Consider the following 12,923-nt stretch of genomic DNA (forward strand, 5'->3'; position numbering starts at 1 on the left):
TCGATTTAATACTGACATGTCCAAAAGTGGTTTTAAAAAGTGTTTACAACTTTGATGCTTCAGTGTTTTACATTGTCTGTTTTATTCCAGCTTTGTGGCAATAACTCGAAGAATACCCTTTTCTGTGTCAACATGATAATGCTCCAGTCCAAATAGTTTCCCCAGTGTGTAAAAACTTGACTGGTCCAAACCTCATCCTGGGCTTTGTTGTGTTTTTTTGTGTAACTGTAAGTTGTCGTCTTACCCTCATACAGCCAGTCAGCCAGGCCGTTGAAGACGAGTCCCTCTTGACCAGTGGAAACCAGGCGGAGCGCTCGGCTCTCGATTGTCGTTTTGTAGTAGATGTTGTTTTCAAATATGAAGATCTGCAAGGAGAAGTGCAGAGCGTTGGGGCTATGATTAATAATCCAACATGGTCATGTGTATTGATGCATTGATTTGCACTTAAACTTTCATTTCCTGCAGAGCACAGCATCGTCTGTTTTCTGCATCTTGCTTTTTCTTTATCTGTTGTAAACGAACCCTATCCGTCTTCCTGCAACACGACTGAATCTTAAGCCAGATAGAAACCCAGCGACCGACTCAATAACACTTACAAATTAAAATGGTCTCAGTCAACACCTGCCTTGAGCACTGTATTAACGGGTATTTGTCTCATTACGGTTCCGACTGGATTCCCTCTCCAAAGCATATGAAAACATTTCTGTTGCTAATCAAGGCGCTGGAGCTGACTGGGGCCCTGCAGGCACACACACACACACACACACACACACACACATTACTGAAGACACACACAAGCACATTTTTCCTCCAGTGTTTATTGAGACATTAAGTCGTCTTCTGTTGTGGACAATGGCTGAGCTAAACGGCGAGTCACACTGCTGATTTAGGCCATCAGCACCAACGATGGCGTCGCCTGAATGAATGAAGACCAACCACTGGCAGATGTGACATTTAAAACCCTCTGTCAATCCACTCCAGTGGTTTTCGCTGGTGCCAGTATACGGGAGATGGATGTGTGTTGATTGGTAATCCGACGCTCCCGCTGTGGTTGGTGTGAGTGAGCTGTCGGCTGAAACCTCTTCAGTTAAATCTAAGCCTCAAATCGCCACCAAAGAATAAAAAAGAGAGAGAAAAACATGGCTCCTTTCACTCTGATGTATGGCTGCTGTTGAGAAAATCAAAGTTGTATATTGTGGGATCCACATCTGAGGAAAGCAGATCAATGCAGGGCAGTGTACACGCCGCAGAGGAAGCCTGTGGTGGTTGGTGAAGGCTGCGAAATCACCGTGGGACATAAAGAAATTCACAGGCAGCTTTCAAAGAGTTTCATAAAAAGACTGATCTCTCAGTTTTTTTTAATTATTTTCACTCATACCTCAGAAAAAAGTCGTACCACAACTCAACCTTAAGAGCCTTGATTCAGCTTCACAACATCAACACCAAACGATGAAAAGATACGGAAAGTCTCCAGGCTCAAACGCTCACAGTCGGCACAGAAAACCATCATTTAGTCATGAGTGACCCTGCAGGGTCATGAAGGGCCTCTGACAAGGGGAATCATCTGTAGAGAAGGTGTGTGTGTGTGTGTGTGTGTGTGTGTGTGTGTGTGTGTGTGTTTGTGTATGTGTGTGTATTTGTGTATGTGTGTGTATTTGTGTGTGTGTGTGTATTTGTGTGTGTGTGTTTGGTTGTTAAATATTTTCCAAATTGCCAAACCAAACAATGCCAAACAATTTTGTTCAACAATACTTCAATTTGGTGTCATTTTTGTTTTAAAATTACCTTCCTCTTCTTCCCTCCTCCTTCGTGTGACTGTCACCTCCTTCTCAGGTGTGTGTGTGTGTGTGTGTGTGTGTGTGTGTGTGTGTGTGTGTGTGTGTGTTGACCCAGCCTCACTGATTGCTCTGTCATAGTAGAGTAATTGCTTGTGGTTTAATGAGGGGTGCGCCACAGGATTCATCTCCCTGCTCCTCTGAATATACATCTGATGTGTGGCTGCTCACAGGCCACACTGCCACACACACTCACACACGCCTCTCACTTTTACACACTAATGAAACGCTTGATGATAAATCGCACTAATTCAGATAATCTTAATGGGAAATGATTGTTTTCACAAATCATGAGGGGGAAAAAAAGCGGGTCCAACATCATCGGGTCAGTCAGATTCAAAACACGAGAGCTGGTGTCATTTTTCACGCTTAACTTCTGCTTTCCATCAAATCAAAAGTGGGTCCACAGTAACAGAAGCAACGATCAGGTTCAGTATTACCATGTGCCTATTCATCTGTTTCCTTTCCTCCCATCAGCCAATTCAAATGTTCATATTTTCTCTCAGCAACGCATCTGTAATTGAATCAAATGATACGATAACAGCAAGATTTGGAGAAAGATTTGAATTAATAGCTGATGAAACACACAAACAGATCTGCAATCAAAACAGAAATGAATTCAACGAGGTAGATAAAGAACCAGCAGTTTGGATTAATGCGAGAGAATAAACCAAAAGATCATCGGGTGTTTCATCAATGGCCCTTTTAAGCTCATTAAGGGATGAGGCTTGTTAAGATTTGTCTTCCAGTCAGCAAATCCCATGAAAAGACCAAAACCAACAACGCGTCAGTCGTCTCGTAATTCTGTCTTTGTCTAATACTCAAGGACCCAAAACCCACCGACACCTACTGAGGACGTTTAAAAATGATTGTATAGTGTTATTTGTAAACTAGAATCACCACCAACACCTCTGCCAACCAGTGGAGCTTCAGTCCCTCCAGGTGATCCTGACATACTGCATTCACAGTAACATGACATCATCTTGACATGTGACTTTTCACCACAGAAGTCTTCACTTTCCCAAAATGTCCTCACTTTTTAGGTTGTAGGCTCAAACTGGTCCTCACAAAGATAATTGTACGAGAGCGCGCACGCACACACACACACACACACACACACACACACACACACACACACACACACACACACACACACACACACACACACACACACACACACACACACACACACACACACACACACACATCTAAAGGGCCGTGTGCTTGCTCCTCTGCAGAAACCCCAGACTGTCCAGGCCACAGCTTATGCCACTAAGACACCATCTGCCACTGAGACATTCACCAGCTCCTGTGTTGTCATGAAGTTGTGAAATCCCAAAAAGAAAGTCCCCCCCCCGGCCCCTTAATGCAGTTATCAACACATTGTACATGATTCTCTCATCACCACCAACAGTCATCTGCTCCACTGTGACAAACAGTAAGTCACCACTGAGCCTCCTCCTCCACACAGAGCTGCTTCTGAGAGACGTCCACCAGTGTTCCAGTATTCACTGAGTGTAATCTCAAGGGCGTGGCCTCCTTACCAGCTGCTGGCCCCGGGGTCCCCACCCGGCGTACTGCAGGGCGGCCTCATGCACCTCAGGAGGATTCAGGGGCCAAGTTTCCCTGTGGAGATGACGCGTTATAAGAATCAATTCAGCATTAGCCTGTATGTACCCTGCATGCACAATGAAAGCTGTGTGACTGAATACAAATGCAGAGTAACAGCAAAGACGTTTCTTTCTGCTTGCTCCCTCAACGTAGGCTTCATCAATCATACGCATACTTTTTTAGCACAGCCTGACTTTGCTCTGGCTCGGCACAAACACAGAACAGTGGGGGAAATAAGCAGACTTAGATGGATGGAAGGCTAAAAACAGGCCGTGCTGAACGCAGCACAGCAAATGAACTTAAATGCACCCCCGCAAAGTGGCGGAGAAAGCAGTAAAATGGGCGCTGACGACAGTGGACTGTCGACATGAGGTCAGGCTGAGGGTCAGAGATCTGGCCCAACAACAGACAATGAATGAAGACACAGGAAATGGTTCTTACTGCGTCACGAGGCTGTAAATAATGTACTTGGCCACGTAGGAGTGTTGGTAGATCTGTGGCAATAAAACAAAAAGCATCAAATTAGGACGGCGTCTGGGAAAATGATTTGGTGCGAGCGAGCACTCAGAGTTTTCTCACCGGTTTCACGTCAAAGGCGAACAACACGTGTTGCATGTCTGGAGATACTTGGTACTTGGCGGCTTTGGATCTGTCCTGGATGAGATCAAATAAAACACACAAACACACACACTCAAAGTCGTAACACACCCAGGACACGAGCAGCGGAAATAATACTTGTGGACAAGGTGCAGAGGTGGAAAAAGTACACATGATCTTTACTTAAGTAGAAGTACAGATACTTGTGTTAGAAACAACTCAAGTGAAAGTATAAGAACTGATTCGACCTTTTTACTCGAGTAAAGGTATAAGGCTATACAGGCTCTGAAATGTACACAAAGTAAAAAGTAAAAAGTACCCGACTGAAGGCCATCTCTGCTGTGACTCATGTCACGTTGATATAGTTCGAAGACGGTTTTTAATTAAACTTCAAATAAAAACCCACAGATTTTTAATTAAACTTCAAATAAAATAAAAAAGCAAGACGTTAAAGCAAGAAAAGATTTGTGAGCATGACAAATTGTCCTTGAAGAAATGTGCACAACGTATTGAATTAATATTCTTGATTTAAATAAGTAGGGGAATGTTTTGTTGCTCCGCTTCATCCCGACTTTATCAGTGATGTTGGCTGACTCTTCACTAGTTCATATTGTTGCTCCTTGTCACGAATACGCCTCTCTCTCTCTCTCTCTCTCTCTCTCTCTCTCGACGTCAGGAAGGCGGCGCTCGATAATGCAAAATAAAAGTAAAAAGATAATTCGTATCCTAAAATACAATAAATTAAAGTCTAATTTAAAAAGAGCCTGTGTTGGAAATGTAAGGAGTAGAAATTAAAGATATTTGTGAAGAAAGTAAAAGTAAAAATTTGTCAGAAAAATAAATCTGGAAAATGTGTAGTATTTATATTTGTAATATTATATTTATTTGTACTTGGTTTCTTCCTGTGATGAGATGATACTCACAAACAACTGGTTGGGCACGACGACGATTCCCTCCTTTGTGTCAGCGTTGAGCTTGATAACGTTCCCGTCCCTCGTACGATACAGCAGCTCATTGTCTGTGAATAGCAAACAAAAAACAATCACCAGAGATGGAGATGGAAAAAATCCCTGTGAGTTTCTACTCCCACATTACTTGTTATAGTGTCTCCTCCTCCTCCTCCTCCACCTATGACAACATTTTCAATAAGCCAGGTTGCTCTTCCGACTGCAGAAACTGTTTTTTTTGTCTACTTTGGAAACAAGCTGCAAAAACAACCCAGACATATACTCATCAGATTAGATTAGATTCAAACTTTGGCCTTTTTCCCACATCAAGCTGCCACACAGAGACAATATCATTCATTTGGAGCCAAGTTTCTAAATCCTGATGAATATACGTTGAATATTCACCCTCCTCTAAGCTCAAATTTGTCTGAAATGCATCTCTATGTTGACCTGCTACACTTGTCTGCTGTTTTGTGCTGTGCAGGTAGTCTAGACTGGATTTTTCTTGTCATCCTGTCTAAAAAAAAATCCATCTTTTATGTGTTAAATACTTGATTTCCTTCCTCTGGTTTCCGTAGCACCAGAAAGACTGTTTTTCAAATTCAACTTTTTGCTGTAATTTAAAATTTGTCTCAGGGGATTTTATACTAAACCTTCTGGAACACGAATTCTGCTTTTGAAAAAAATAAAGTTTGTTGCCTTGTGATGAAACACAGGCATCCAAAGAAAGAAACAGCAAAACAACTGCTGAAGTAAAGAGGCCGTCAAAGTGTTGGTGACGGTGGAGATGTCCCGACAAAGGACAAAGAAGAGTTTCATCCGTCTTATCTACACAGCTTATCCTTCAGGGTCATGGGGGGAGCTTCAGCCAATCCTAGCAGACATTGGGTCAGAGGCAGGGTCCATCCCGAACAGGTCGCCATGACAGGACCAACATACATTGACACTCAAGCCTTTGGTGAAATTAAAGTCTCCAATTAACCAAATCCCTGATCTGCAACTGTGAGGTGACAGTGCTAACCACTGTACCACCATGCCGCCCTTAAGAACAGTTGAAATTTCAATTAGTCTATTTCATGAGGAGATCTGCGCTGGATGAAGAGAAGTGAGATGGATTCTGGTGCTGAGGTCATGTTTTCATCTGCATTTGTTGATGTGTTTCTTAGCAGGATTATGCAAAACCACCTCGATGGATTAACACAAAACTTGGTACACGTTTGTAACATGGATCAAGGAAGCACCCATTCAATTTTGGAGTGAATCCGTTTCAGGGGCAGATCCAGCTGTTTAGGGGACTGATATTTATGGGTATGTGCAATTTGGTGCAGATCCAAAGTGAAATCCAGATGTAGTGAATTAAAATGTGGTTACACAGGGTTTCACTGCTGGGCCTTGGCGGAGGTATAAACTCTACTGAGTGACATTCTAGCTTCATGAGTAGATCCAGCCTCAGATGTTCCCAGTTGATGGCTTGTTTTCACTGTTAGAGTTAATATCATATTCTGTAATATGAATGTGACAGATTAGTCTGAAGGTCGACTCCTTTGTCTTTGGACTCGAGTGGGAAAGCGTGTGAGAGGTGAGTCCAAAGACTGCAGAGGCGAGCGGTGATCAAAGAGCAACAGGGATCAATTACACTGCGCTGGGAATGAAGCCCACGAAATATTGATGAGCACCAGTGAAGTGTGAAGTCGTCCCACCAGGCGCCTTATCAGAAGGTCATTAGCACCAAATGGGAGTTGATTGCATTAACTTAACTGACGAGGTGCAATGTCACACGATTGATTGCCGGAGTTTCGTCAGGCGCCGAGGACGGTTTCATCATGGCCGTCAATGACGGGTGTAGACACACAGGAAGTTCACTAATCGCTCATTAATAAGCAGGTAATGTAATTAATCAGGGGAACAGTCGGCGCCGTGAGGAAAAAGGACAGATGTAAGGTCGGCATGTGTCTGTCAGCGCAGGCAGGAGATGAGTTTTCGAAATGTGGAGGGCATATTATATTATATGAATTATATCGTATTCCAGCTCTATTCAAATTGTATAATATTTCAGTATGCTTTGCACTCAATCATAACGCTAGTCAGACACTGTGATGTTCAGGACCTTGGCTCATGAATACTTATGATGACCTTCTCACAGATTAACCCTGGTTCAGTATAAATTCAAGACAGCAGGTGTGAAAGTGCATTTTGTATTTGAATGAGTGAGTCTCTGTCTTGAACAAACAGACAGTATTTTTTTTAACTTTTATAAATATATATCAGATTTTTTTTATATTGCATTGATAATCATAATAACTACACACTCACATATCTATGTATGTCTGGACACTTTTCTCCTCCGAGCTATAAGTGGTACCACATAATATTTTATTTTTACAGCATGAAAGAAGCTATAAAATCAGTTGCTATAAATGTGAAGAAATAACTTTAATCAACTTAACTTAACTAATAATCTTAACAATGAGCAGATTAGGTTCCTGTGGAGGGGACTGAATTATTCAAATCAATTCATATTAATATGTGTAATACATTATCCTTCCTGTTGTTTCACCATATTCCATTTTTTTCTACTATGTTCCATGTTGTTAATAAGAAAAACAAATTGGTCCTAAAAAATACTGAGCAGTGAATTTCATTTTTAACCTTGCAAACATAAAAACAAATTCTTTAGTCAAGGTTTTATTACATTTCCAGAAGAAGCTATTAAACGTACTTGGTAAATCATGCCTGCTGTGAAAAGGTCAAACCTGGATGTTAAGAGTTTAAAACGACATTTTCCACAGAAATATGGACACAAACGCTTCACTCCTCTGCTCTGGATCCTGTGACGACCAGATGAAATGCTTCAGCTGATTTAAAGCAGCCTTAGTATTTCACAAGCAAACAGAACATCGCCCTTAATAGAATACATCATTGCATTGCTCGTAGTTGTATTAGTAACAATGCAAAGTAAAATCTCCTTATCAAACTAACAATGAAAGAGTTTCTCATGCAGAAGCTGAAAATGATTAGAAGTAGTTCTCCTGTGGAACACCAGAGGGTGCTGACTGAGCTGAAAGGAGCTTCCTCACTAGGGTCCAGGTCAAAGTTAGAGGCCACAGTGACTCACTCCTCTGCACATCTGTTTAATTCAGACCATCTTACTCCGTACGCCAAGAGACACAACAGGACGAATATACACAACAAACCAAATGAGCTGGAAAACTGATGTATTGGTTGTCTATGTAGACGGGAAAATAATATACGTTTATTAAAACAGCTACAGCTCATGTGTTTCTGTTTATGTAATCCCAGTTAGACTGTGCACCACCTTTAACTGTGTTTCAGCTAAAAATTCTCACAGCTCCTCTGCAGCCATGAGAGGGTTCTTTCTTCCGCCGTGACGATGTGGAGTTTTATCTGAAAGTTTTCTCCCAGATCTCATCTCAACTTCCACACAGTCCCCCTGACCTGCTATTTTTCTTCATTTTCAGAGAGTGGACATTTCAAGCTGGAATCAATTGGCTTCACATGAGATCCTGAGTCAGTTACTGAGAGAGGGTTGAGTGTTGCCATGATGTTTTTAGAGGCAACAGAAGTTATCATCTTCATTTTTCTCCGCTCACCCCAACCAGTCAAGGCAGATGGCCGCCATCCATCGCTCCCAAGTTGCGATGGATTGACAACGTCCACGTTCTTGACACCAGCATTAACATTTTAAAGATATCTCTCTTTTCTGTCTGTGCCCTGTTCACTGCAGGGGTTGTGTTTCCTTCGTTTCACCTCATGAATCAACACAATATGGAAGTGGCACACACTGTATATTTTGAGTTACTGACAACAGCAAACTGCTCACTCACCGCTGAGCCACTTGGCGTCGGGGTCATGGATGTGAAGGTCCGGACCGAAAACATCCTCGATCGTCACTTTCTTTTTAAGGGCGAGGCTGTCATCTTCACCTGTCGAGTGCACACACACACACACACACACACACACACACACACACACACACACACACACACACACACACACACACACACACACACACACACACACACACACACACACACACACACACACACACACACACACACACAAAACCCTGCTTATGATTGAACAGAGACTCACATCTGTCTATTTGCAGAAAACTTTGAGAAGCTGTCCTTCAGTCTTCAAGAAGAAAAGTTCTGAGAAAAAGAAAATGAAGAAAATCGTTTGACCTTTCCGTCGACCTTCCGCCAGTAAGTTGCTCAGGAGGCTGCAGCCTCATACCTGAGAGTGACACCGTCTTAAGACCACACCAAGCTTACCACAGCAGACTCTTTCTACATCGCCTACCCCCCACAGGTAGAGAAATTTGGAGCAAGGCACTAACAAGAAAGCGACCCCTGGTGCTGCTCTATTGATCTGAAAGCAACTACCTCCCTTTAGTTTTTCAGCAGCAGGCGGGCCTTCCATCACCAAAAACTCAGGATGAGATCTGAAGCTGACAGTTGAACCGCGGGTGGAGAAGACAACAGGGGAACACAAATGAGTTAGTGTGTGTGTGTGTGTGTGTGTGTGTGCACGTGAGGAATGAGATGACGCAGCGAGTGTGTGATCTCCCGCAACGGTGCTCGGTAAACAACCGTTACACACAAGTTGTCACGGCGGCTGACAGCCCCGGTCTTACTCTACAAAGCAGTGCATTGACAGTTTTTTTTCAGCCGGCTTCACACTGTGACTGAGTGGAGGGATCTGAGCAGGTAAATACCATGTCAGGCATCGAGAAGTGTTTATCGACATGAAAAATCGTAGAAATTTACTTGTCAGGCATGAAGCTGCAGAGTGAGGGGGGAGAGAAAAGGATCATTTCCCACCTGAGGCAAATGGTATCTCTGATGCTGTTCCAACCCGACAAATGGCTGCAGCTATTCGCGCATAATCACATAAACACGTCTGAAAACTAAAAGGCGAGGACTCAAAATCACAGCGGAGACAAAAACTGGGCTCCAGACATCAGAAATCATTACGAGATCAAGGCTCGACAAACATAACCAGAGTGCTGAGTAAAAGGCGAGATCAAAAAGACAGAGCAGAGAGTTCACTCTGTAAAAAAGGACTCTCAATGGAGTCCCCTTATGAAACCGCATTTAAATACACTTGATCCAGATTTTCAGTAAGTATTACAGCAGTCGGTCTTTACTCCCCACTGCTCAATTACTGCTGGTCACTTTTAAAGGCTCAGAAAGAAAAAACTGCAACAAGCATCACCATAGACCAAGTAAACAGCCCATTCCAGATAGGCAGGTTTAGAACAGGTAGTGAACTAGATTAATATGATGCTGAACATTAATTACTTTTACCAAGCAGGTAATTAATGTTTTCACCCGTCTGTTTGGTTTGTTTCTCAGCAGGATTACACAAAAACTACAACATGGATTTCTATAAAACTTGGAGAAGGAATGAAGCATGGGCCCAAAAAAGAACATGGCATGGATCTGGACAAGTGTTTCTTTAACGTTGTGATAGATAGATCTTAATAAAAAAAATCCGGCATGTTCAGGGGAGTGTGTGCAGTTTAATGCAGATTCAAAGAAAAAAACAGATCGAGCTGATTTGTGGTTTCATGAAAGGATTGTTTGGCCTTGGTGTCATTCAAGTTACGAGTCTGCATCAGATGCCATATGCACCACCTCGAATTCCTCACTGTATCTTTCACCGGAGTCCAGACCTGGTAAGTACACTCTGACTGCTCGCGCGCGCGCGTGTGTGTGTGTGTGTGTGTGTGTGTGTGTGCTGTACATACGAGGCGTCAGCAGGATGACGGAGGTGACGATCAGGGAACAGATGATGAGGATGACGAGCAGGGCGATGGCGATCCCCTTCCAGTTCCTCTGAGGCGGAGCGCTGCCCACAAGGTCCTGAGAAGCAAACACATTACATACATTACACCTGATGCACACACACACAGACACACACACACACAGGTCAAAGGTCTCATGTCTGAGGCAGTAACATATTCAATTATTTCTTCTCCTGCAGACTTGATCTCAAAATGGATGCACAGCCTTTTACAATTCCTCTCATTACACCTCAGTAGATGTATTTCGTACTGTAGCAGTCGGAGGCAGAGATTGGCCGCAGGACAGCTCATTCTCTGTCGAGTAGATGTCGACAGCTCAGCCACTTGTGTGCGAGCAACGCTGCGTCCTCTGGCTGCGCCCCGCTGCTCGTGTACCAAGAGTCCCCGCAGCTTCATCTGATAGCCGGAGTGCAGCGACGGCTTCAATGCAGATACAACAGGCAGAATAATGAGCTCTTCAAGCACACAGCCCAGCAGATGGTAGATGGTTAATCTGCACTCTTCGGAAACACACACTGCAACAAAACAAAAAACCCACGGGACACAGGAAACAGACGTGTGGGAGGCAGCAATCAGGTGCTACTCCTGGAAAACACCACTTGAGTGGTAAAAGCCCTTTTAGGCATTTTATTGTGCAACAGAAACTATGAAACGCAGATGGAGGCTGAAAAACCTTGAGGACAGATCTGCTCTGTTCAGAAATGCCTTCACTTGGTATGTGAGTGGCACCAGAGACAAGGTAATTGGTGGAGTAGTTTTTGTGTAAAACTCTTAACAAAGAAATAAAGAAACAAACAAACGCAGATGAAAACAAACCTCTGGGGAGGAAACGATTCCACCTCACTCTACCTGTTTTAAGTGTTTACCCATTCATTTGACTGAACTATCTTAACTGTTTATCCATATTTGTTGATTATTTCATTCCTTTGTATCAACACTTTATCAAACTAATCCTACACCAACTATTACATTTAGATCTAATTTGAACTGTAAGTGATTAGTTTAGAAGATATCTATATCTCGCGTAGTTTTTTTTTAATCATAATTTCTCTCCTTTCAAAATTAGTTGAAAAAAACATTAATAATCTTTCCATGTATCTCTGCAGGAGTACCCCCTATGTACCACTGTGTACTACTGTGTACCCCCTATGTACCACTGTGTACTACTGTGTACCCCCTATGTACCACTGGACAGGAATCGCTGCACTATGGGAAACCTCTGGATGAAGCTTGATGGGGTTGAGGACAAAATTCAGTGTTTACGTGTCAGATATCATTCCTATCTAATTAATCATCTCAAGCTGTGTGTGTACAGCACAGACAAACACACACAGACACACACACACACACACAGACACACACACAGCTGCATCCACATTCATCTCTCTGGTCACAGTCAGTGAGGAAACCGAGCAGCTCCAACCACCCGTATCAGTCCAGCTGTTGATATCCTTGTAACCAATTAGACCTGGACTACACAGTATGCAGCAGCTCAGTGAACCATCTACAAGTTAATGAGGGCGTGCGTGTGTGTGTGTGTGTGTGTGTGTGTGTGTGTGTGTGTGTGTGTGTGTGTGTGTGTCAATGTGAGAGCCAAATGGACGACTCAAATCTTCGTCATGGATGAAGCCTTTTTACAGCGCATACGACTTTGAATTGCTTCATCATGAGTCACTTTCCATCTAAATATTTGGAGTGAGCCTGTGTGTGCATATTTATGTTACCTGTGCACTTAGTGTCCGTGCAGTTTGTCTCACAACAAAGCAGATCAATACTGCAGGCAGTGAGTACACATAGAAAAACAACAGGCACATCGATAAGCTGATTTATTGCTGCAGAGGTAAGGATTTTCACGAAAAAGGTGTACAGACCCGTGTTCTGGATTCATAAGATATTCATCTCTGGCTGTTATCAGACTCTAATAGGAAAGACACGATGAAGATGCCTGTGCTATCAGCGATACCTTCAGACCTCTGACCAAGGCAGAAATAAAATAATCAGACGCTGTGACAGGGATGCAGATAACAGCCTGGTTCTTTTTTCCTGTGTATATCTGGGCTGAAAAAGGTGAACCATTTAGTGCGGGGATAGATGCTTCCCTGT

The 12,923-nt window shown here is 43.0% G+C and overlaps 1 protein-coding gene across 5 annotated transcripts in view; it reads right to left on the reverse strand.

The window, feature by feature from the left end:
• The window catches only part of LOC117778800 (dipeptidyl aminopeptidase-like protein 6), a 71,315-nt gene that overhangs the window by 9,448 nt on the left and 48,944 nt on the right, over positions 1-12,923 (reverse strand). For all 5 annotated transcript variants that reach the window (XM_034614615.1, XM_034614616.1, XM_034614613.1 and 2 more), the window contains exons 2-8: positions 10,764-10,878; positions 8,836-8,934; positions 4,967-5,061; positions 4,026-4,100; positions 3,888-3,940; positions 3,380-3,461; positions 245-365 (exon numbers count right to left, since the gene is read on the reverse strand). In XM_034614615.1, coding sequence (XP_034470506.1) covers positions 245-365; positions 3,380-3,461; positions 3,888-3,940; positions 4,026-4,100; positions 4,967-5,061; positions 8,836-8,934; positions 10,764-10,878 — 640 coding nt within the window. The remainder of the gene's footprint in view (positions 1-244; positions 366-3,379; positions 3,462-3,887; positions 3,941-4,025; positions 4,101-4,966; positions 5,062-8,835; positions 8,935-10,763; positions 10,879-12,923) is intronic.

Source organism: Hippoglossus hippoglossus, chromosome 17, assembly GCF_009819705.1.
Source record: "Hippoglossus hippoglossus isolate fHipHip1 chromosome 17, fHipHip1.pri, whole genome shotgun sequence".
NCBI classification, from domain to species: domain Eukaryota; kingdom Metazoa; phylum Chordata; class Actinopteri; order Pleuronectiformes; family Pleuronectidae; genus Hippoglossus; species Hippoglossus hippoglossus.